The 25,802-nt window shown below is 39.1% G+C and overlaps 1 protein-coding gene across 7 annotated transcripts in view; it reads left to right on the plus strand.

The window, feature by feature from the left end:
• The window catches only part of CARMIL1 (capping protein regulator and myosin 1 linker 1), a 353,818-nt gene that overhangs the window by 214,476 nt on the left and 113,540 nt on the right, over window positions 1–25,802 (plus strand). For all 7 annotated transcript variants that reach the window (XM_079933710.1, XM_079933709.1, XM_079933705.1 and 4 more), the window contains 5 exons: window positions 11,046–11,132; window positions 18,614–18,717; window positions 21,114–21,191; window positions 21,334–21,410; window positions 24,390–24,494. In XM_079933710.1, coding sequence (XP_079789836.1) covers window positions 11,046–11,132; window positions 18,614–18,717; window positions 21,114–21,191; window positions 21,334–21,410; window positions 24,390–24,494 — 451 coding nt within the window. The remainder of the gene's footprint in view (window positions 1–11,045; window positions 11,133–18,613; window positions 18,718–21,113; window positions 21,192–21,333; window positions 21,411–24,389; window positions 24,495–25,802) is intronic.

Below are 25,802 nucleotides of genomic sequence, written 5' to 3' on the forward strand. Positions count from 1 at the left end.
GGACGCGCAGGCTCAGCGGCCATGGCCACGGGCCCAGCTGCTCCGCAGCATGTGGGATCTTCCCGGGCCAGGGCACAAACCCGCGTCTCCTGCATTGGCAGGCGGACTCCCAACCACTGCGCCACCAGGGAAGCCCCAATCTCCCTTTTGATTAACTCGGAGTTGACTGATTAGTAACCTAATCACATTCATAATATCCCAGCATATTCATTGGTCTGCCCACACACTTGAAGAAATTATAGCGGGTGTGTTTACCAGGGGGCAGGAATCTTGAGGACCATCTTACGATTCTGACCATCACAAATGTTTTTAAATTTTTAACAAGATTTGAATGTAAGAATAGAGAGAAGTTGAAGGACTAGATTTCATGATGAGGCAAAAGAAGTTTTCATTACAAGTGTTTGTGTGAGTAGAGGGAAGAGTCAGTAGGTTTAGAAAGTGAAACTTGAGAGTTTGAATTCACAGTAGGATGAGGTTTAAGATGAAGTAGCTTTATCTCTAGAGGGAATACTTCATTTTCATTATCTGTTGCAGGTGTTTTCCAGCATTGTTGAATAAGGGCCTTTCATCTTGTGATGTTATATATATATTCGATGAGGATTAATTATTCAACTGAGCTGAAGATACTGATACAGACATTCAGCTCTGCTTTTTTATTCCTGATATTGACATTGGTCTTCATTGAAAAAGATACCCATGTGGTTTCCAAACAAACATTCGAAGAGGAACTTCACAGCTTCTGAAGTAGTGAACCTAAAGGAAGGTTGAGACTGAATTGGAAAACTAGTTCACATGAAAGACACTCTCATAGATATATAGGGCAAAGCTGAAAATAATGGAGACATATCCCTGCAACAGGAGTTTCTCTGGGGTTTAGTCTTTTCTTTAAGAAAAACAACTGTTCTATTAGTCGAATGCCACAAAGAGGTGACTATAACAAAGTGGAAACCATTATAGATCACCTTTTATAGACATGAGGTCTGTTTGGCTTTTGTTTTTAAGATGGAAGGGACTTGAACATTTTTCTCTACTGGCAGGACAAAATCAGTAGTTGTTAAATGCCAGTTGCTAAGGATGTGAAATCCAGAGTGCAGTAAGGGACACTCCTTAGTCATCAGGCAAACACAAATTCAAACCACATTGAGATACCACTTCAGAGCCAATAGTTTGCCTATAATCAACATAAGTGTTAGAGAGGATGTGGGAAATGGGAACTCATGCATTACTGGCGGGAGTGTAAAATGGGGCAGCCTCTTTGGATACTGGTTAACCAGTTGCTTCAAAAGTTAAACACAGGGCTTCCCTGGTGGCGCAGTTGTTGGGAGTCCGCTTGCCGATGCAGGGGACGTGGGTTCGTGCCCTGGTCCGGGAGGATCCCACATGCCGCGGAGCGGCTGGGCCCGCGAGCTGTGGCCGCTGAGCTTGCGCGTCCGGAGCCTGTGCTCCGCAACGGGAGAGACCACAGCAGTGAGAGGCCCGCGTACCGTAAAAAAAAAAAAAAAAAAGTTAAACACAGGGGCTTCCCTGGTGGCACAGTGGTTGGGAGTCTGCCTGCTGATGCAGGGAACATGGGTTCGTGCCCCGGTCCGGGAAGATCCCACATGCCGCGGAGCGGCTGGGCCCGTGAGCCATGGCCGCTGAGCCTGCACGTCCGGAGCCTGTGCTCCGCAACAGGAGAGGCCATAGCAGTGAGAGGCCCGCGTACCGCAAAAAAAAAAAAAACAAAAAAAAAAAGTTAAACACAAATTTGCTTGATGACCCAGCAGTTCCACTTCTAGGTGTTACCCAAGAGAAATGAAACGTATGTCCACAAGAAGACTCGTGAATGAATGTTGATAGCAGTGTTATTCATGATCGCCCCAAAGTGGAAACCCAAATGCCCATTACTGGTGAGGGGATAAACAAAATATGGTGTATCTGTACTGTGAAACACTACTCAGTAGCATGAGAGAACGTGGCACTGATCCTGCCTAAGACACGGTTGAACCCCCTGAAACGTTACGCTCAGTTGAAGAAGCCAGACCCCAAAGACCTGTTGTTATTGTTTGGGTTTGGGAGGCAGTGAGGGGCAGAATGAGTCTGAGGCCCTTCATCTTCCTTGTCATGTGCGTCATATGCCCTGAGGTGCAGCCCTACTGGACAACCTTGTCTATTGGACCCTCTCCTTTGGTTTAAACTCCTGCAACAGTGCTTCCTTCATTCTGCCGCATTGTAATTAGATGTGGATGTTTCTCCACCAGCTTAGTTCTCTTCCCTACTTCCGTCCATCATTCTTTCCTAACCTTCGAAGACACACTACATCTAGCCTAAGACCTTGTACGTAATCAATAAATATTTTCTTTAAATTTGATTTCATTTAATCGAATTCCCTTTTGTGGTTTTTAAATTGCAGTTGAAAACCATGGTGAAGTTTATAGAGATTTCTTTTGTACAGAGTCAGAGCATGTATTCAGAGATGACATTTGCCTGTCTCTTTGCTCCACTTTCCTACCTGTGTGACCTGATTTTGTGCATCTTTTCACCTACCTGCAGTCTGTTCCCAGGTGTTAGAACCATGAATCCTTCCAAGGATGTTTTCCACAGCTTGATGGGTAGATACCGACTCTTCGGGGTGTTTTCTGCTCACTTACATTCAAGTTTTGACACTCCTGACACATTTCTGCCCCCTCTGATTCATTCGTTGCTGTGTTTGCCGGTGCCCTGGGACAATTGCCAACACCTGTATTCCCCACCTTTTTTCCTCTTGGGGCTGACCCTCCTGAACACAAATTCTTTACGGGCTTTTTTTTCATCCAGGCTAAATATCTGAAAGTGATTGGTAGCTTTTCTGCTCCTGGATGGAAAGTCCACAAGAAATCCAACTGAGTGTAAAATATTTATAGAAACTTCAAAATAGGGAAAAATGTTCATGACTTTTTTTCTGAGCTTTTCAATGGAAAACAATAAAAAAGCATGGGGGAGGAGTTTGCAATTGAATTGTTCAGTCTTGAGACCGAGCCCAGGACGATTATTTACAAGGAATTGCAAAGAAACACAAGACAGTTTGGCAGCCTCGAATTCTGAGGAATTTAAGCACCAAGTGGAATTTGATTTTGTACCTGAACCATTCTTTCAGGGACTTATTTGGAAACTCTAGAGAGGAAGTTTGGCTCCTTGCTTTGTGATATGAAAGTTGATGCAGCAAAGCCCTGATATTTACAGCTCAGCTTCCCTGTCAGGCTCATGTGCAGAGGACAGGCAGCCTTCTGTTGTTAAGGGGCTTGGGGTGGAGGAGGTTGAAGTATGATTTAGTAGGAGGGGTGTAGTGTGTATGGGCAACGTTTCCAATGCTGATGCCCTGCTTCTGCTCTGCGAGAGCCCCACAGGGCAGTGAACGGACCACACACAGGCAGGAGCTTCTCTTATCCTGTTTGTGGGGCCGGCCCTGCGCCCCAGCTTGCTCTTGGCCTTCTATCCCAGTGTGTTTTCAGATTGTGGGTCAAGACCTGGTAAGCATTAAAAAAAAAAAAAAAAAGAAATAGAATAGAAAAATACCAGAGTGCATTGTTCAGGAAATTTTGGGTTTTAGTTTTCTATTACATGTGTATGTGTTTATTTTGCTATGAGGTTCCTGCATCATGATGACAAATCTCTTTCTTTATGTGGGTCATGGTTGAAAAGGCTTGAAACTCCCTGTTCTAGCTGAACTTCATTAACTAGTTCTGTGGTGAGTCCTCTGGGCTGACCTAGTATCTGAAGCAGGGTGTTTCAGTCATCACCTCGTGACTAATCCTTTGGATCTGATGACTTTTTGGATCAAAGTTGAGTGTTTTGGGGGAATGCAGCTCTTCTCTCTCTGCTCATTTCACACACTTTCCTTCCCTAAATGTCACAAGCTCTGTATTCTGTTCTCCCTAGTTACCCGTCCCAGTTATCCTAGATTTTATGATCTTAGTCTCTTCAGGAATGTCTGTCCTTATTTCCTCCCCTCACTTTGTTCTAAATTGGATTATTTTGTTTAAAGATGATTTAGAATCCTGTCTTGGAGTGTTTTTCTTTTGGAAATGTTGACCTGAAGCACCCAAATATTTTATTTTTTCTCCAGCCATCTGGTGGTGGCTCTGATTTGATTTTCTGGATGAGACAAGATAAACAGATTCTAGAATTGTCCCTTGCATTTTGGGGTGCTGTAGATCTTTCATATCTCAGTGTATACCAGTGGATTCTGGAGTCAAAATACATAGGTTCAAATCTGGGCTTCTCTACATCTGAGTTTCCTTGGACTAGTTACCTAACTTCTCTATGCCTCAGATTCCCCATCTCTAAAATAATAATAGCACCTCCTACATAACGATGTTCTAAGGATTAAATGAGATAATACACATAAAAGCCATAAGAATCGCCTGTCACATACTATGCACTCTCAATAAGTGTTAACTTTTACTACCATATTTGATTCATAAAATAGTCCTGTGAAGTTAAATAGCACAAATGTTATTATTCCCCTTTAGAGATGAGGAAACCACGTTTACATAATTTGGAAAAGTTTGTAGAGTCATACCTAGTACCGACAGACTCTTGTTCAGAATTGCCTTAGTGATCAATCAATCAGCCTCTTATACTGTGGTTGGGATTTTCTGATTTGGCTGTCTAGATTTCCCTTGGAAGTGTAAGGAAATAATTTTGTGTATGCGATTTGGAAAACATTGGCTTTTTCCATAGCACGTCAATGCATTTTCTTAATCACTTTGATATTTAAAGAGGCCAGGTTTCTGTGCGACAGCTACTCAGCAGAAAGTACTTTTGTTTAGAGTCATGATTTCAGCCATATTTAATTGATATTTTTATGGTTATACAGGGTGAAACAGTATTTTAAAAACTGCATAGATTTGGATTTTAGGGCATTCAAAAATTAAGTGTGTTGACCGTTTTTTCCCACTAGTCTTTTATTCCTATATTCCTAGTTCTTGAATCTCTTTTTCTCAGTCTTATTTTTGAAATGGAAATACTCCATCGTGTTTTATTTATTTACTTAGTTTTTTTTTTTAGTGTTTCTGAACTCTCCAGGGAAGCCATTGGAATTAGTAGAAATCTAAAGATTTTAATTCTCACCTTTGTTCTGATATCTACAGTGTCAAATCTATATGCTTTCTAACCGACAAGAAAGAGGTCTTTTGTTTCCCTGTATCATGTTGCTAGAACTCCATAGCAGGATTTTGTTAAATTATTAATATGCTTCCGGTCAACCAGGACCCACCTTAAACCGTTTTTTCCAACCATGTGAATCACACTGATTCCAGAATATCAAAATTTTAGAGTTTTATATGTTATTGTCATAGGCTTTTAAGTACATGCATGATTAATGGGTTAAAACTGCAATGTCAAATTTAATTTCCTGTCTTAGGAAGTTAATTACATCAGATGGCAAATTATAATTCTAAACATTTTATAATTACTTTTTTATTAGTCATAAATATTTCGATAATAGTTTTGTTTTGAAAGGAGAAATAAAAATTCGACCATTTTTTTCTTCTAAATTTGACACATAGTAAAACAAAAATAAATTACAAGAAGGGTTATTCATCCAGTAAAGTCTCCAGATGAAAGCTTTTGGTGATAAATTTCGTTTTAATTCACAGCTCTGAAGGCTAAGTTTTGCTTTATTTGGGGGGCAGAATTGAATAGTTTTGGCCAGAGGTTGAAAACGTCTCTTCTGTCCTTTCTTTGTGGGGAAATGTTTTCTTGGTGATCAGTTTCTTCCATGGCACTGTTGAGTAACTGACTTCAGGAAGTACAAGGCAGGTTAATTTTTTTGTTTTTCCTGAGATTTTGGCTGCCAGGCACCCTCAATTCATTCATGTTGCCAAGACCCCATTTCTGAAGTCTGCCAGAGTGGAGGACCCTTTGTGTAATAATCTGTTACGTTTTTATCAAAAGTGAATTTAGTTTTTTCATTTTCAAAAAACTGAACAGTACTGGCCCCAGTTATGCCTTTCATTCCATTAGCACTTAGCAAGGGTGTTTCTTTAAAGAAGAAATATAATATATTTATGAGTTGTGGATGCCTAGGAAACTAAAACAAAACATTTCATCAAGAAAAAAAGAAGCTAGTAACTTAGTCTGGGATTAGATAAAAAATACTTTAACTGAACAATCTTGTATCTGAGACTTTAGTCCTTTTTACCTTTAATCCTGCTTTCTTTGTTTAAAATAAATGCTCAAACATGACTTTATTCACCTTTATTCTAACTTAGGAGCTTCACGTTTTATTACTTTCATTACTTGAGGGTGTGATAGTTCTATTTCTAGAGAAAAGTATTGTTGGATTATTTATTCTTTTTTGTCTACCTTCCTTTTTAAAAGGAAGTTTATGATTAAGGAGTGAACAGATGGGTGGGTGTCACCAGTAGTGTAAAATAATTGTTCCATTCTGGCCTTGCATTTGGTTGTAGGCATTTACAATTTTATGTGGTGTTCCAGGTGTGTCTGACACAAAAGAAAATATTGAAAGTTTAGAAATTATCATTTTCTCAAAGAACAAAGCAAAACAACTCAAGTCAACCTGAGTGAAACAAACTTGAAGTTTAACTTCGATCTAACAGATATTTTCAGCATGATTTGGGGATATATACATCCATTTTTAAACATTGTCGTAGCATATACTTTGCTGAGTGAAAAAATACGTGAAAGAATTGGTCATGAGTAGTCAGTGATAACTCTTGTCAATATTTAAAATAAGAATCTGGTGTCCTTTCCTCTTCCATACCTAATTTTTTTTAAAGACTTAACTTTTTTAGAGTAGTTTTAGGTTCACAGCACAATTGAGAGAAATGTAGAGAGATTTCATATATTCCCTGGGCCCACATAGGCATAGCCTCCCTTGTTATCAACATCCATCAGCAGAGTTAAGACATTTGTTACGATTGATGACCCTCCATTAATGCATCGTAATCACCCAAAGTCCATAGTTTTCATTAGGGTTCACTCTTGGTGTTTAATGGGTTTGGACAAATGTATAATGACATGCATCCCTCATTATAGTATAGTATCATGCAGAGTATTTTCACTGCCTGAAAAATTCTGTGTTCTACCTGTTTATCCTTCCTCCCCATGCACCCCCATACCCAACCCCTGGCAATCACTGGTCTTTCTACTGTTTCCAGAGTTTTGCCTTTTCCAGAATTTCGTGTAGTTTTCAACTACTATGGGTAAATACCAAGGCGTGTGATTGCTGAATTACATGGTAACAATAAGTTTAGTTTTATAAGGAATCACCAAACTGTCTTCCAAAGCAGCTGTCCCATTTTGCATTCCCACCAGCAATGAGTGAGCGTTCCTCTTGCTCCACATCCTGGAACATTTGATGTTGTCAGTGTTCCAGATTTTGGCCATCCTAATAGGTGTGTAGTCGTAGCTCATTGTTGTTTTAATTTGCATTTCCCTGATGACATAAGATGTAGAGCATCTTTTCATATGCTTATTTGCCACCTGTATATCTTCTTTGGTGAGATATCTATTAAGGTCTTCGGCTCATTTTTTGATTAGGTTGTTTATTTTCTTACTGTGGAGTTTTAAGAGTTCTTGTATATTTTGAATAACAGTCCTTTATCAGATGTGCCTTTTGCAAAGATTTCCTCTCAGTCTCTGGCTTGTCTTCTCATTCTCTTGACATTGTCCTTTGCAGAGCAGAACTTGTTGATTTTTTAAAATTAATTTATATTGGAATATAGTTGATTTACAATGTTGTGTTAGTTTCTGCTGTACAGCAAAGTGAATCAGTTACACATATACATATAGCCACTCTTTTTTAGATTCTTTTCCCATATAGGCCATTATAGAGTGTTGAGTAGTTTCCTGTGACATACAGTAGGTTCTTATTATCTATTTTATATATAGTAGTGTGTCAATCCCGATCTCCCAATTTATCCTTCCCCTCTCCTTGGTAACCAGTAGAACTTTTTAATTTTAATGAAGTCCAGCTTATCAATGATTTCTTTCATGGACTGTGCCCTTGCTGTTGTATCTAAAAAGTCATTGCCACCCACAGATATCTAGATTTTCTCCTCTGTTATTTTCCGCACCTAATTTTCTGAAGTAACCTTTTTCATTGAAGTATAATGTACATTGATAAAAGTTTGTAAATCCCGTAATGAATTTTTACAAGGAAGATGCTCTTATGCAACCTCTACAAAGATCAAGAAATAGGACATTACCAGCACTACACAAGCTTCTCTTTTGTTTTGCCCCACCCTTCCCCTCCACCACCTGGAAAAGATAACTACTATTCTGACTTCTGTTATGTTAGATTAGCTTTATTTATTCTGGAACTTCACCACTATAGAATTATATAATACATACTCTTTTATATTTGTCTTCTTTTGCTTTTCTTTGTTGAGAGGTTTTTAATAATAGATTTATTATTTTCTTAAATAGAGATTATTTCTTCTTATGTAAATTTTGCCAAGTTGTATTTTTCATGTGGAATTTCTTCTAAAATGATACATTTTTTGATCTGTAGATTTTTTTTATACCCTTCAGTTCTATTTGTAGTGTCTGCAGGATCGCTACTAGCATTCTGTTTTCATTTCTGATTTATATAATTTGATTTGATCCTTTTCTTTCTCTCTCTTTTTTAAAGTCTTGCTGGGATTTATTAATTTTATTGGTTTTTTTTTTTGAAGAACAAGCTTTGTTAAATTTACTTATTTTATGACTGCTTTCTGTTTAATGATGTCTTCTCTCTGTTATTTCTTTCCTTCTGTTTATAGGGATGGAGTGAGGATAAATTTGCTGTTTTTTTTTTTTTTTTTTACACATCTTGAGATGAATACTTTGATAATTAGTTTCCAGCTTTTCTTCTTTATTCACATATGTATTTAGGAGTATAGACTTCACTCTAAGGAGGGCTTGAGTTGTATCCCCAAAATTGGATGTCATAATTTTTAAAATTTAAATAAAAATTTTAAAAAGATTTCCATTGTGATTTTTTTTTCTTGGACTCATTTGTTATGTAGGAATATATTGCTTAAGTTCTAATTATTGGGGGATTTTTCTAACTGTAATTTTTTAAATAATTCCTATCTTAATTCCATAGTAATGGTAGCAGTTAGAGAACATACTAATAGTTTGAAAATATACTCTGTATGATTTCACAGAAGTTAAGGAATATACTGTTTGTTGAGACTTGCTTTATGACTCAGTAGATGGTCACTTTTGGTAAATTTTCCTTGTGTATTTTGAAGAAATATATTCTGTAGTTATTAAGTACAGTGTTTTAAATATATCAAATAGATTTTTTTCAGTGTGCTCTTGATATCTTGTATATTTTATAGCTTTTTTTGTCCATTTATCAGCTACTGACATAGATGTGTTTAAAAATCTCCCTCTATTGAGTGTGTGTGTGTATACACACATATATGTATAATAATACGTGTATTTTCTTTTTTTGCCATTAGATTTACTTTATATATTTTGAGACTGTGATGTTCAGATTGTGCAGATTTAAAACTATTACATCTTCTTCATTAAAGAAATATCTCATTTATCTCTAGTAATACTTCTTAAAATCTAACTTGTTTTATATTATTACAGATAAACTAGCTTTCTTTTGGTTAGATTTGCAGCATATATCTTTTTCCATGCTTTTAGGTTCACTTTGGAATACATGCATTTCTAAGTGTGTCTCTCGAAACCATCTGATATTATTGTTTAGCTAATCCATCTTTGACTTTTAGTCTGAATACTTAGTACATTTATATTTAATGTAATTATTGATTTATTTGTGTGACAGTCTACTGTATATGTTTTCTCTTTATCACTTTTTTTTGTTGTTCCCTTTTCCTCTCTCTTTTTTTGACTTTTGGATTAATAAATTTTCAAAATTTCTCCATCTTTTTCCTCTCTCCCCTCCCACCCCAATACATTTTACAAGAATGTATTGACTAAATATCAGTCCTGTTCCCTCTCTGCAATTAATATTATGGATTAACATTTTCAAATCTCTAGAAATATTTTTAATTAAAAAACCTGTTTAACATTATTTAATCCAGTGATTGTCAAACTTATTTTGGAAATGCTGTGGGAGATAGGTAGGGTCTCTCAGTACCCTACCATCCTTGGGGAAATGCCCATCTAGAAGCTTCATCAAGCTGAATGACGTTTAGGTTATTGCTAGAGTAGTACGTATTAATTGATAAAATTTATATGTAATTTGGGGTTATGTGATAGGGCAGCAGCCAGCACGGTTGTTCCTTATTGGTGCCTGGAGTTTGGGACCATACAGTTAATACTGTTTTAGGATTCTTCCCAAAACATGCCCCCTGGGAAGGTGATAACTCAGATACAGCAGGAGGTTGGTTGAAGGACCTGTTGGAAGAGCATACATTCATCTATTACTTATTTCCTCCCAGAAAAGAGTCTACATTCATTACAGTCCTTGGGTGAGTGAGCTGGTTTTCACAGTAGCCCACTCTGGCCATTAAATTTAGAGACCACCGGATTTTTATTACTGTACATTCCTTGGGATTAATTTTATGTTACCAAACGTAGGTTAAAGGTAGTTTAAAACATGCTCTGTTGCTTTGTCTGAGGTTGTTAGCCATAAGCCAATTAAATATTGGAAGTCATCTGCTTAAAGTGAAGCCGTTATCTGAATAGTTAACATCACATTGTTTTTCTTGACAATAATTCAATAGCATGCATCCGTTCACCCAGAAGAGTGATCAGCTCATTAAGACACAGGTTAAAAAGAAAAGAGTCGAAATTATATCACTCTTCCCAAGACTATTTGCATTTGAAATAGCACTATGAGGAAAGGATAATACTTGGTCCAAAGAAAAACATCTCTAATGGTAAAGTTTCGATAATTGTGCTTTTCTCTTACCCTATAGGTAGGACTGAAAGTAAAGGAGGCATGATGGTAGATGATTAGAAAACAGTGTCTAACATTAGAAAGAAAAAACGATCACTTTAATTGGAATCAAAGTTAACTTTCAGGCATTGTAAAACAAAAGCAATCCTAACAACTTAAAAATTCTAACAATCCCCCTTTTCCCTTTCTTTCTCAGGTGTGTCGTCTTTAAGTATTCAGTTTGCCAAACTCCCAAAGGGATTAAAGCATTTAAATTTATCTAAAACCTCATTGTCACCTAAAGGTACAGTATATCTTATTTACTTAACTGTGTCTATAATATTTCTGCTGCCCCATGGTACCTTACATAGTTAGAATTAATACTTGTGTATCTGCATTTAAAAATGTAGTTGACCCTTGAACAATGTGCTTTGAACTTCCCGGGTCCACTTACATGCATATATTTTTCAACAGTAAATACTACAGTAGTACACGGTCCACAGTTGGTTAAATCTGTGGAAGTGGAGGAACCGTGGATACAGAGAGCTGACGATTAGTTACACGCAGATTAATCCCCACGTTGTTCAGGGGTCATCTGTATGTGTATTATAGTACTCTTTTAAGTACTTTTAAGATAAAGAAGTTATCTGATTGGACTTCTGGTGTTCTAAAGTGAAATGCTTTCAGAGTAGAGAATAATTTTCAGGTATGCCTGTGGTCTCCAACTTTTTAAACTTTGAGTCAGGGAACGCTCACCTGGCTGCATCCTGCCTCACATTCCTAGAGGTAGCTGGTTGTGTTTTGCTGTTGTTGTTTTTTTGATTTAGCAATGTTTTGTTTGTTTTTATTGATGTATAATTGACCTGCAACACTCTGTTAGGTCCAAGTGCGTGAGATAGCGATTCGATATTTCTCTACATGACAAAATGGTCACTACTGGTTGTGTTTTTCTTGGTTCATCCTTGGAAAGACATCAGGCATCCCCACTTCCCCGTTCCCCCTTCCCCTCCAGATGGACTGTCTGCTGCACGGAAAACAGTTGGGTCTAACTGCCCAGTCCCAGTCACCACTGTAGCTCTACCTGCTCTATTTCCTGTCCTGGAAATTGCCTTTCCTTCCCCAGGTTCTTTCCTGACTCCACTCACCATCCTCTCAGTTTTTCAGTTTTGTTCTTATTTTGCTACATCAGCACCGTCACAATAATAATTAAAATCTCCCTGCATACGCCGTGCCTTTGTATAAACTTCGTATTCTGCTTGAAAAACTTGTCTTTCATCTTGTATAGGGAAAACCTCCATTCTTGCCTGCCTTCTGTGTTTCTCTTTCCTGTGCATCTCCTTTACTAATCACACAAAACATCTCACTTCTGACACCTCTGGTCACCAGATGTGTGGCAGTTTTTCCCTCACAACAGGCAATTCTCTGTGACACCACCTGGGTGGCCTACAGTTCAGCTCAGTATCTACCTGGAGATGGCACGAGATCCTGCAGGTTAAGGGCTCAGTCCCACAAGACTGCCATGCCCCCCGACCGCCTTTAGATACCAGTTCACACGCCCAGGTTATCAGAGGTTCCAAAGACCCCCCTCCTTGAGTTTGATTAATCTGCTAGAGTGGTCCACAGAACTCAGGGAAACGCTTACTTACCTTTACTAGTTTATTAAAGGGTATGATAAAGGATACAGATGAACAGCCGGATGAACAGATATTTAGGGCGAGGTCTGGGGGGTCCTGAGCCCAGGAGCTTCTGTTCCTGTGGAGTCGGGGCGTGTCACTCTCCTGGTGTGGATGTGTCCATCAACCTGGAAGCTCTCCGGAACCCATACGTTGGGATGTTCATGGAGACCGCATCACGTAGGCGTGGTCAGTTATTCACTGCATTTCCAGGCCCTCTCCCTTTTCTGCAGAAGTGTTGATGGGTGGGGGTGGGGCTTCTCAGCATGGCTTGGTCTTCCTGGTGACCAGCCCCCATCCAGGAGCCCACCAGGGTTACCTCATTAGAGCAAAAGATGCTGCTGATGCTCTTACCACCTAAGAATTTACAGGAGTTTAAGGAGACCTGGGTCAGTGTCAGGGTCAAAGACAAATATTAGAACAAGGGATGTTTCTAGTGCTCTTATCACCTAGGAAATTACAAGGGTTTGAGGAGCTCTGTGCCAGGAACGGGCATGGGAGGCAGAGACCCATATATATTTTCTCTTATCTCACACATCTCCAAATATTCTTGGAGAGCTTCAGTTTATTTTATAAAACCCTCGTCTGTGATCATCTCTTTTGAGACGTCTTATTCCTGAGGCCTCAACAGAATCAATTTCTCGTTCCTTTCTAGATCATATCTAACATTATTGTATAAATGTGGTGTCTTCCCTACTTGAAGGGGGCTCTCCTTGCAGCCTCTGTATCTCTCATCTCCGTATCTCCAGCACCTGACATAGTGCCTGGACCATTGTGGGTGTTCAGTGAAAGTTTCTTGAATTGAATAATTTCCCATTCCTTAACTATATCACTATGTTTTGAGGGCAGTATGTGTAGCAATGGCTGGTTCTCTTGCAGATTGCCTAGGTTTGAATCCTAACTTTTTTGCTTACTATAAATTTGCTTTTACAATCTCTTGGTTGTACCTGCCTCATTTGTAATATGGAAATACGAGCATCTGCTTCATCAGAGGTGTGGGATTAAATGGGTTAATACGCATACAGTGCAGTTTTTGGCACAAAGGGCCGTGCTGTCCCTGCCGCCATCATCTTCTTCCTCTTCCTTCTCCCCTCTCCTCCCTCTCCCTCTCCTCCTCCTCTCCTTCCTCCCTCCCTCCCTCCCTCCCACCCTCCCTCCTCCCCTCCCTCCCTCCCACCCTCCCCCTTCCCTCCCTCCTCCCCCTCCCTCCCTCCCACCCTCCCTCCTCCCCTCCCTCCCTCCCTCCCTCCCGCCTTCCCTCCCTCCCTCCTCCCCTCTCTCTGTTGTGTGTTTTTATATGCTTTTATTTCGCCTGGGACAACCGCAGTGTCACACCTACAAATCTGGTGAATGACTGCTGCTCCTGGAAGATTCAGTTTCTGTCTCATTTTCTCTTTGAAGCCTCTCAGACAGCCTCCTCTCACCACACCCTGTGGGACTAGATGTTCCCTTCTCTGTGTTCCATAGCACAGGAATTTGTAAATTCCTCAGTTTTAGTGCGTCTCCCATTGTATTTTGGTTGTGTCCTAGCCTGGGAGGTTCTGGATGGTAAGGGCTTTGCCTCATTCATTGCCATGTCCCTGGCACCCAACACACTGGAAGTTCTCACTAAATGTGTCGTGGATGCGTGGGTGAAGCAAAGTGGTCCCGGAATGGTTTTCTGTCCATCTAGTCATACTTTATTCTGACCATACAGTTTCACTGAGTGATTTGAAATTGGGGGTGGTTCCATACGCCCCATGATTTCTTATGTGCACACATTTGTACCCACATGTTTAAGATGAAGGCATAAAAGCAACTTTCCAAAGGGAAACATTTCCCTGGGAGCCAGTGTTTTCTGTCTTGTTGCCTGAAGCCATCTACAGATCTTAAAGCTAAGTGTGTGTGGTCCCTTTTTGTTATCACTCTTCTACCTCAGCAAATTAGTTTCATAAAAACCTTTTTTTTCTGATGATTATCGATGCATTGCATATTTATGGTAAAGATTTAGAAGATACTGAAAAGTATAAACGAGAAAGCAAAAATTACTTGTAATGCCAGTACCAAGCCATTACAAGACTGTCACTGTTGACAACTTGGTACCCATCCTTCCACACTGTTTTCTGCCTGTACATAGTTTATTTATATACATACCTACAAAAAACACTTACATGCATATATGCGATTATACTGTGCTTACTATCGCATAAGCTTCCTCCCCTGCCCCCTGTAGTAAATTGTGATCATTTATGTCAGTAAATACTTGGTCCACTTTCAAAGACTATGCCATAGTTCAGCGTATGCAAAATGTTCCCTAATTTATTTAAATGATCTGTTGTACATTTAGATCATTTAAAATTCTTCAGTAGTGCAAAGAACACTAAAATGACTTCTATATCCAGTTAATGGTCATGTGTTAATTTCTTCTTTAGGATAAATTCCTGTAAGTAGAATTGCTAGATCAGAGTTTGCAAACATTTTTGTTTGTTTGTTTGTTTTGCTGTATGCGGGCCTCTCACTGTTGTGGCCTCTCCCGTTGAGGAGCACAGGCTCCGGACGCGCAGGCTCAGCGGCCATGGCTCACGGGCCCAGCCGCTCCGCGGCATGTGGGATCTTCCCGGATCGGGGCACGAACCCGTGTCCCCTGTATTGGCAGGCGGACTCTCAACCACTGCACCACCAGGGAAGCCCAAGAGTTTGCAAACATTTTTAAAAGCTTTTTCTGATATTTATTGTCGAGTTGTCCTCCAAGTATTTCATATAACCCTCTTTACACTCTCACTGTCAGTAGATATTGCTCTCTTTTTTAATTGTTTATCAAGCATATGAACAAAAGTATTCTGATATTTTAATTTTAGTTTCTTCAGTTATTGCTTAAGTAGCTTTTCCCGCCTTGTTCCTTAGTCACTTGTATTTCTTTTGGAGGAAATTGCTAGTCCCCCCTCCTCTGTTACTGTTCTGTTTAGAGTGTCAATTTTTTTCTTTATTCATTTGAATTCTCCACACATTAAAATGTTAATCATTTATTATGTGCTTCATAAGTCTAACTCTTTTTTTAGGTAGAGGTTTTTTTGTTTTTAAACTTGATTATATTTATTTAACTTATTTGTTAATTACTATAAGACAGATAGAGGGTTGCTGTGATCATTGATCCTTCTGAGGGCAGGTTTGGCTTCTGAGGCACCTGAGTGCCACCCACTCACTGATGCCCTGTCCCTTCCAGTGTGATGAGAGTGGGCAGAGTCCCTAGGCAGAGCTGGGTTCCTCAACTTCCTTGTGAATCAGGACAGCTCCCCATGCCCTATACCCTTCACAAATAAAGATCAACACCTTTATCTCTTCTCTGCAATAAAATGTGTTTGAGAATTAATATTGTTTTATAACGTGACCCAAAGAATTTTAAGTTGCCCTTCCTAAGATGTATATCTGGAAATGTTGTTTTTTTAAAAAATTGATTTCTTAAAGGTTTTCAGTATTCTTGCAGACTGTCACAAAGGATCTGAAAGGTTTTGCAGGTTCAGAATAACTCAGATTAAATGGCAGTTTTAAGCTTTTGCTGAATTTGACTCACATTTGTATTTTTGTTCCACGAAAACATTTATATTCATGGCTCATAATTCAAGACAGATTTTTTTGTTTTAATCTGCCCATGACATCCACACTGTCTCCAAATATCCTTTCTCTTCCTCAGATGTTAGCTAAGTGATAGTTTTCTGGATTTCTAGTAAATGTCCTGCTGGTTGCCAGATTATGTCAATGCAGGGCCATCTGGTACCACCTTTCTCCAGCTGTAAACACTCCAATAATAAATATGAAGAATGGTCAAAATCACTAGACAACCAGAATCGACAATAGCATGAAAATCTGTGCCTAGTTTGGGTTGGAAGAGCCCTGATTTTTTCCATCCTACATTTTTGTGATTTCCTGCTATTAGCGTGTTATTAACACAGGCCTCACGTGGATGTAGGCTCCAGAGGTGGGGGAGGAAACCCTTCATTCTGTTTCAGTAGCTTGAAGCTGATCATGATAACATGATTCTCTCCCAGTTCTATTCAAATGTTGGCCAACTGCCAAGCGCCCACGCTTGGCAAGGAGCGTTTTGCTGTCAAGGCTAATTTCACCTTCTAATTTCGGAATTTATTTATTGAGTTTTGTTATACCCCACTAGGGACATCATTTTAAAAATGATTTTCTTGATGAGAGTCTGATATTTTCCACAGGTTTTGGACTCGATTATTCCATTTCAGAATGCATTGATACTACCAATAACAGGACAAACTGAAGGGAGTTGGTCATTTAAACAATCCTAGAAGTTTCCTCCAGAAATTAACCTTTTCTGTGGGCCGTTGCGAGTTCCTTTTATCTAACACAATTAATCAAATCTCTGCCTCCTTCACTGCAAAGCTCTTGTCTCTTACCTCTTCGATAGTATTGACGTCGCTAGATTATGATTATTCAACTGTCTGGGTCTCCCACTGGACTGGCTTTGAGAGGGTAAAAAGGTATCCCCTGGGTCTCAGAAGCCCACGCCTTGGTATACAGTAGGCCTTAAATAAAGATTTGTTGTATTGAATAAATACTCGTGTAGCACTGGCTTTTCATCCTGGAATTTATTTAGCTTCTTTCGTGGTGGTCTTTGAACTTTTTGAGGGCAAAGAATGGGTCTTATTTACACATATCTCCCGAATCCCCAGCATTTGATAAACACGTTATGAGCGCTTAATAAATGTTGAGTTGATGGCCAAGAAATTCTTCCATGTACTTAAGTAAAACATTTTCCCCTCTCTGCCTCTGAGTCTTCTCTCTACAAACCCAAATGGACACTCACCATCAAGAAATGGCTCAGTAGCCTTTATTGGACACACACTGGAGTTGGTTCTCTGTAACTCTCCAAAGCTGAAGAATGAGGTAGTAACCCCTCCATGAGTGCCATGCACCAAACATTCTAAACGTGGAGCAGAGTACTTGTAACCCTCAGCTTTTTTTTTTTCTTGGAGTGCCTCCTTGGGTCCTGCAGCCGTGACCAGTTCTGGCCTGACCCTCGCCCCTTATCCTGATGAAAGGCTCTGTCCATGTGCAGGCAAAAACCCCGTTCCCTGTTTCCCTTTCGGGTGGTTAAGATAGGCTGGGATTTTCACGAAGAATTTTACTGAAAAACAAGAAAAACAGAACGATTTATGAAAGTATACCCACCTTAGAAATAGCCGTATTTCCAAAATATACGATTTAGAACCATGGACTTTCAGTAGAAACATGAAGAGCTTTGCAGTATCCATATCCCAGTTATCTGAAGAATAATCATCAGTGATAATTGTGCGTATTGACCTCTTTGAATCCCAGGGAGGGACCAGCCTCTTCTGGGCTCCCATTTTGAAGTGACCTGATGAAAATCTACCCACCACAAGTTCCTGACTAACAGGCCTGTTTCAATTCCTGTTACCCACAGATAGTAGACCATACCTCTCTCTGCACAGAATAATCTTACCCTCCTCCTGTGTTCATTCTTTGTTTTTTGAGGTGGTATTATCAGTTTATTTCAGTTGACTTGAACCATTTATGTTATGTATATAAATAGTGTGTAGAGTGTTCATTATCAGTTTTTCCTTTTGATTGCTTCTTCCATGGTGTACATGTCATTAGCTCTTTGTAAAGTCCACTTCAATCTAAATTTTGCCTTGAGTATATAATATGTTAAGTAGAGCAGTACATTCCTGTATTAACTTCCAAGTACTTTCCGTAGCCTAAAGTATCTGAATTTGCATCTGGATGCTTTCAATACTGTACATCAAGGCAAGAATCACCTGGCAGGATTAAGAGAAGGACGAAAATGCTCAGTTAGACTGCTTGCGTCATTTTAAGACTTCAAAGTAAAATCCTTTCCCTCCACATCATTAGAAGTAGAGCAAAATGAAGTTGATTCTGTTTCTTTCTCCTACTCGGTGAGTTGGTCGTGTCTGTGACTAACCTGTTCTTCCTGTCAAAAGACCATCCTAGAGCTGCCTTTTGGGGACAGGGCTTATGGTTAACCTCAGTCCTGCAAGTTGGTGGGGCTGCTAGACCATTTAAAGAAACTCACAAACCTCATTTTGGTTCCTGGAGTGGAAACTGAGCCTGGATCTCATCAATGTTGCAGGGGTGAATAGCCTTTCTCAGTCACTCAGTGCCAACCTGTTGACCGCCACCACTCTTAACCATCTGGACCTCTCAGGGAACATCCTTCGCGGAGATGACCTCTCGGTAGGTTTTCTTTTCCTTACTGCCATCTTCAAAGAAGCTGTACTTACTAACCCTGGAATAATTTCGAAACATATTTCCCCACATCTCCCTTTATCATGACACCTTCAAATCATTTAGTCATGAGCTTATGAAGAGTTTTAGAGAAATGTTCCAGAGCCTTCCTTTACTAAGTGTAGAGATTTTATCCCCCCTCACTTAAGATTGTTGAAGTTTAAATTCTTTCTGGAAATACTTTTTCTGAAGGAATTTTTTTCTCCACTTCAAAACATTATTGCACCTGTTAAAATTGCCTGATAAGAAAGATTGGAAACGTAAAATGAATCATTTCATCATTAAATAATATTGTTAAGAAGACTGGTGGCTTTTTAAAAGCATGGTTTGTGATGGAAAGGGGATATTGGGATGAACTTCAGTCCCATATTCCATGATTACAGTAGAGAGGGGGAGGGTTAGGAGTCAGCTGGGGCCACTCTTGAAAGTTTGAGTGTGAAGGCAAAAAGTTTCCCCTCAACTATAACAAGATTTTTCATACAGCTGAATCAGTAATATAAATGTTTGGCAGATCTTATTGATACAGTGAATTAGGTATGATCTCATTGCCAGATGGGGTGAATAGTCCCCTCTAGTCACAGGATAGAATTTAGAAGAAATGCTCCCTTACCAATGGGGTGGGACCCACAGCACATGGACCTCTTCAAAGGACCTTAATTTACATTCCATTGCTTTATGGGAGTGAAAAACACTGTGACATGTATTCTCATTTCTCTTCTGTTTTCCTTTCCCTGTAAGACAGGGAATGTTGCCACAGCCCCCTTTGTAGTTATTTTCCTCTCCCTTACACTTGAACTCATTTACATAATATTAGTACTTGCTTCCTGGTGTGCCGTGACTTTTTCAGTGTGTTGTCCAATTGTAGTTGTCACTTTCACTGATGATTCATAAATCTGCTCCCTCCCAAGATGAAACAAGGAGTCCGATGTGAAACCACCAAAACGTTACAGTGACAAACTAGCAGGATAGAGAGAAAGGTAAAAGAAGAGCCTGAAGATTAAACAAGAAGGGTGCTAACATAAGAGCATTGATAGTCACCCAAGACAGCAAAGTAGCCAGCCAGGAGTCCTGTCCCAGCTCGCCTCTGGGGAAGGGCAAGTGGAATGATGAAGCCGAGTGACGGTGGGCTTCTAGCCCCGACAGGCTGAGGTTCTGAGAGCCATTCAGCAGGTGCAGGGAGGGGCTTACCTGGCCCTGTGCTTTCCAGGAGAGCAGCCTAGCAGGGACTGCTGGAGAAGTGTTGGCCAAGTTGGGTCTTGTCACCACTTGAGGGTGACTAGAGCTTCCCCAGCTGGTGGCCAGGAGTAAACTCACAGGGCCAGGCAAAGACAGAATCAGATCTTCATTAAGTCAGAACAAGATTAGTTTTCTGAATCAGAACTTTTCATAATACAGTACATTGTATGTCTGGTTATTCTAAAACATTTACAGGCCAGTCTTTTGCTATTCTGAATTCCTTGGTCAAGAGTTTTCTCAAGCATCTATAGCTAAGCTGCTACACTTACGAGTCTTTGCCAAGCACTAGGACCTCTCAATGTAAGCTTGTTTGTTTTTGCAAGTATCTCGTGGCATCCAGTGAAGCAAAGCAGAATTCAGCTGTTTGCCTGGTGGCAGGAGCTGGGATTTGGTGGCTATTGGTGGATACTGGCGCCACCTGCTCACACAGGGCTATTAGAGAATAACAGTTCATTTTATTGTTTGGATAGCCTTGCATGGGGATGAGGGTATAGTCTAGGCATTGTGACACTCTAGAAACCGGAGGGTCTAAGTTATAAGTGAGATTAAGAAAAAAAATAAAAAGCCTAATAGTGCTGTCAGGCCCTTTCTTGTTAGATTTTGGAAGTAACTAAGGATAGAAAAATTATTTTCTTGAACTGAAGAGAGTGTAGCCCGAGACCACCATCCTTGTGGTTCAAATTCAAACTAGTGGCTCCTTAAACACTTTCAAAAGTGATTAGCATTTTGATAGGGTGGCTGCAATTCAGGTGGTATTTCAATCTCAGCAGTTAAAATTAATTAGCACTGTTCCAAATTGTGTAATAAAAATGGAGCTAATCAGGAAAACTGAGCCATGTGTAACAAAAAGGGGGTTTGGTAGCCAGGACTCCATTTGGCCTTTTTAAAACTTAAACATACTTTAAAATATTCTTTGGGATTTTGCTCTCAGGGAAGGTAATGGAATGACAGGAAATTCTGCCATTCTCTTGGGAAGAGCAGAGGATGATCCTCAGTGGATTTGGGCAACTTGTTTTTAAAATATTAACTTAACATCGTGTGTGCACGCGTGAGTGTGTGCATGTGTGTTTCTGGATCCTAACATATTTGGTTTTTGCTTTTTATTCAAGTCCATGTACAGTTTTTTGGCCCAGCCAAATGCCATTGCTCATCTGGATTTGTCCAATACAGAATGTTCCCTGGACATGGTAATATTTTTTTATATTGCTCGGGGGGGTCTCAAATATGGGGTCCCATATTTAGATGGGAAACAGTGGGCTTTCTTCCCAATAAAGTATTCTCCGAGTCCTAGAAATATTTGAAAATAAGAGAGCCTTGTTTCTTTCCCAGGTCTGTGGAGCTCTTCTCCGTGGCTGCCTTCAGTATTTAGCTGTGCTCAATCTCTCCAGAACTGTCTTTTCTCACCGGTATGGATTTATTCCTGCTATCATTCTCATCTAGGAGTGTCTTTCTCTCAGAGAAAGTTGTAGTGAGATGAAAACAGAGTGATAAAGGGTGAATGTTGTGCATGAAAGGGGATGGTCCTAAATCATTATCTATGAATATTAGACCTTGAAAGTTCAAGTTTTTGTTATATCTTTTTTCCCTGCAGGACAATGTTATTATCAATAACTCCAGACTGCCTATATGAACGATGTAATAATGTACTATTTCTCATATGTGGACAGGCATTCTCTCTTAATATGGTAAAGACCCTTTTAGAAACTTCTATGGGTGTTTCTCAATAATGCACTTTGAATTAAGTATCAACTGTGTCTGGGAGATTAAGAGAATCGTCACCCCAGAGCTCATGCACTCTGATTTGTAGAAGTGGAGGGCCCGCCTAAGTACCTCACTTCTACCTTCCCGACTTAGAATTGTTTGCAAAATCAGGCAGCAGATTAGAAGCAAAAGTATTCACACACAGCAGCAACTTAGAATGGCAGAATGCAGAAGAATTATGAAAAGCACATGGGTTATGTAACTGTGGAATTCTGGAACCATCTAGTGTATTAATACAGTTCAACACTTACCATTTGTAATTATTACCACAAGTCGTAAACAATATTTTAGTCATTATATGCTCTTTAATAACATGGAGAATTGCTTAATATTAGAAATACCTCCTTTTTTATTGGTTAACTTTTTGAAAACTTTACATATTCAAAGGGATAACAGTCACTTGTTTGGAAAATTCACAATCCAGCATGCTTTATTCTACAATTACGCCTCATAGTGAGTTATTCTATATTTTAAAGTATTCTTGGTCCATTACTTCTACAGTATGTAAATGTCTATGATAGCAAAAATATGACACGTATACCTCAATAGGATAAGATCAGAGAGAGTAAAATGTACGAGATAAAATGGTGGGAGAAGTTGAGAGTTTTCTAAGATACTTTATTTCAAAGGCCTTAGAGGGTATTAACTTGACCACCCAGACCACTCATGTATTTGAAGTCAGCTTATGAAGCCATGCTTTGGTGGAGCTATAATAGACTGAGGAACTGGGTTAGAAATGATATCGTAGGGGATAAGGATTTTCATCTAATCAGCTCTTTTGAATTCATACTATTGTGAATTCTGTAATGACTGGTCCTAAGTAGAGCTTTTAAGCTTATAGAGCTGGAATTGTGCTAACAAATTTCCTTGTCTTCCAAATGAGAGGCTGTGATTAAACTGTTTAGTACCCACTACCTTACCTAGATATAACTATAGAAAGCCCTTAGTAATTACGTAGAAATTGCTGCATTTACACTGAGTTGTGGATTGTTAGCCAGGCTATTCATACTTTGGTTCACAGATAGTTTCATAAGTGTAGCAGTCAGGATAGGTCAGATTGTTCCAGTAACAAATGATCCCCCCAACCCACCACCCTCTCCACAGCTTTCAGCAACAGCAATTTTGCGACATGTGCCTTATGCGTTAGCCACATCACTCTGGGAGGCAGAGCAGCCTCTTTCTAGTACGTTGACAGTCACATAGTAGAGGAGAAAGGATCATGGTAAAACTTGTCTCTGGAAATCACACACATCACTTCCACTCACATCCCATTGTACTTCAGGGAATACGAGGCAGGTTAATTTTTTTGTTTTTCCTGAGATTTTGGCTGCTAGCCACGCTCAATTTATTCATGTTACCAAGACCCCATTTCTGAAGTCTGCCAAAGTCTGCTCATCAGAAAAAGAATGTATATATATGTATAACTGAGTCACTTCGCTATACAACAGTAATTAACACAACATTGTAATTCACCTTTACTTCAATTATTCAATTAAAAAAAAAGAAAATGAACACGCTATACAAGCGTCTGTCGGGGACCATAGTTGTTTTGAAACGTCTAATATGTATTCTACCAGAATTCTCTTTCCTCTTAAGTGTATTTTTCATCCTCTTAAATAGATATTCTGGTTGCTTAGGTATTTCTTCTCAGCCTGAAATTGTCCTGTTTTAAAACCTTTTTCAAATATTGACAGGTTTCCTAGACCTCTGTACGTAAAATATTGTTGAATGTTCTGTGGTTGAATTCGACCCCTAGGACGGCCTCTGCCCTGAGAGTCTATGATTCCCTCCACAGAATATGAATAACTCTCATTGAATAAGCGTTTACAATGCATCAGGCTAAGTGCTGTACTTACTCAGACCTTCCAACAATTCTATCAGATAGAACAAAACAAACAAAGCATTCGTATTCCAATTTTGACTCTGGAATCTTTTCTTAAATGACTCTGTCTTCTTATTGAGTTGTATGATTTGATTCATATACTTCCCACTGGAATAGCAAGGGGACGTATTTGGAGGTTATAAGCATTTCTTTTTGGAGTTTTGTCTTTATTCTAATATTTGGCCTGAAATAATTAGATCTGTGATATGGATATAAGAGCCGAGTAGGATACTTGTCATGCAGGCTTCTTGCCAATCAGACTTGACATCTGGTCACAATCCCGTTGCGTCTGAGACCTGCTGCATCTGAAAACATAGCCAAACACAGGTAGTGATCCTTAACAATCTGATGCCACCCAGTGGGAAGGCTCTTTAAGTTGGTGAGAAATATGTATCTTCTTTGACTTATTTCTTAAAAATTCAAATATGGAGTTTCCTGAAGAACTGGGGGGGGGGGGAACACAATGAGTTCTTTGGCTACAAAGAATAGGAATAAAATGTTTTAAAGACTTAATGACATTTCTTAACCTCTCCTACATAATTTTCGAAAGTACACTGAATTAATTTATTTAACTTTCAGACATTTTGTTTCTTTTTACCTTTAAATTTCTACTGAAACACAGCCAGTTCATGGATTATTTCACAGGGTTTGAATTTACCGATGAATAATTGTGCCAGTTTGGAAGTGGGGTGCAGAGATGGAAGTTTAACTGCATATAAGACTCTCATGTTTTGTTTTTCAGGAAAGGAAAAGAAGCACCCCCATCTTTCAAGCAGTTTTTTAGTAGTTCTCTGGCTCTGATGCAAATCAACCTTTCAGGCACAAAACTGTCTCCTGAGCCCTTAAAGTGAGTGTTGAATTCATTTTTTCCAGAGCGTTTTAAAGTTCAATTTGTTATTAGGAATGTGCTTGAGGGAAGGGAAAAAGACATACAATCCTAAGACAGACAAGGCAGATAAAAATGCCTTTTTACTTTGGGTCACAAAGGAAGTCAAATTCTTTCTGAGTACATTGTATGCTGTTGATATTATTGCATCTTCTATGAAAAAAAAAATCTTCCTTTGGTTTGTGACCTTGGCAGTAGTCACTGATTTATAAAAGTTGTGTTTCTGGGTACCATCACCTTTCTTTTGACCTCTGTTCAGTCCATTTTAGGTATATTCTTGTGTGCATTTTAAAATCTATTCTCAATATTTCTACTAACAGTAATAATCAAAGGCTATACACATGTGTGCAGCAGAAACAATTTTTAGGTGCTTTGTTTTCTGAATTACCTAGGTATCTATTTGTTTGGTATTTTTACTTGGCAGGCAACTTATGGGTTAATATCCTTAGTGTAGGTGTCATGGTAAAGTTGAACTTTTTAGAATAATTTGTTATCCTTGAATTTCTTTTCACCATTGCCAGAAATAATCAAAAGGACTATAGAATCTAATTCTCTCTGAGTCAAAAGAACATTTTCAAGTAGTTTTGAATATCTACGTTGTCAGGTGTGTTCAAATGTATGCACAGATTTCTCCTTTCCTCAGCTGACATGTAAATCAGCATTCAATTTGTTCCCTTGCAATTTGTATGAAATGTTAAAATCAATGTCTGCTATTCGTTCTACTAGAAAATTAATCATCTAATTTGTAAATTGCCTTTTCTTTGCTTTTTGAGAGGTGTGAGATTCTTGATTAGTTTTCCACAAAGTACCATATGACTAAAACAATGGAGGCCTTTAAGAACAGTTGATCCACCTGTGCAAAAAAAAATCCTGATGCTATGGTGGCCTGTTTTTAAAAAAAAAGAGGAAGATTGAATCTTTGTAATAGAGATCTCTAAATATAATAGCTGCAAATTGTAAAAACATGATTAGGCTGTATGGATGTTAACAAAGCTATCAGCATCAATATTCTAAAGGGGATCCATTATAATTTAACCATATTCATTCAACTGATATTTATTGAGCATTTACAACAGACTAGATGCCAGGAAGGCGCTGAGTAGAAAGCAAAACCAGACTTGCTTTTATCACATCATATCAGCGGGAGATTAGCATATTCAAAGTAGTTTTAGTGATAGGTACATGGTATGCTAATTCAATGTTGCTGGTTCCTGTAAAAGATAGAGTAGTTCTTCATTGATTAGTACAATTGATTTTACAGAATAATCC

Source organism: Stenella coeruleoalba (assembly GCF_951394435.1).
Source record: "Stenella coeruleoalba genome assembly, chromosome: 10".
NCBI lineage: Eukaryota > Metazoa > Chordata > Mammalia > Artiodactyla > Delphinidae > Stenella > Stenella coeruleoalba.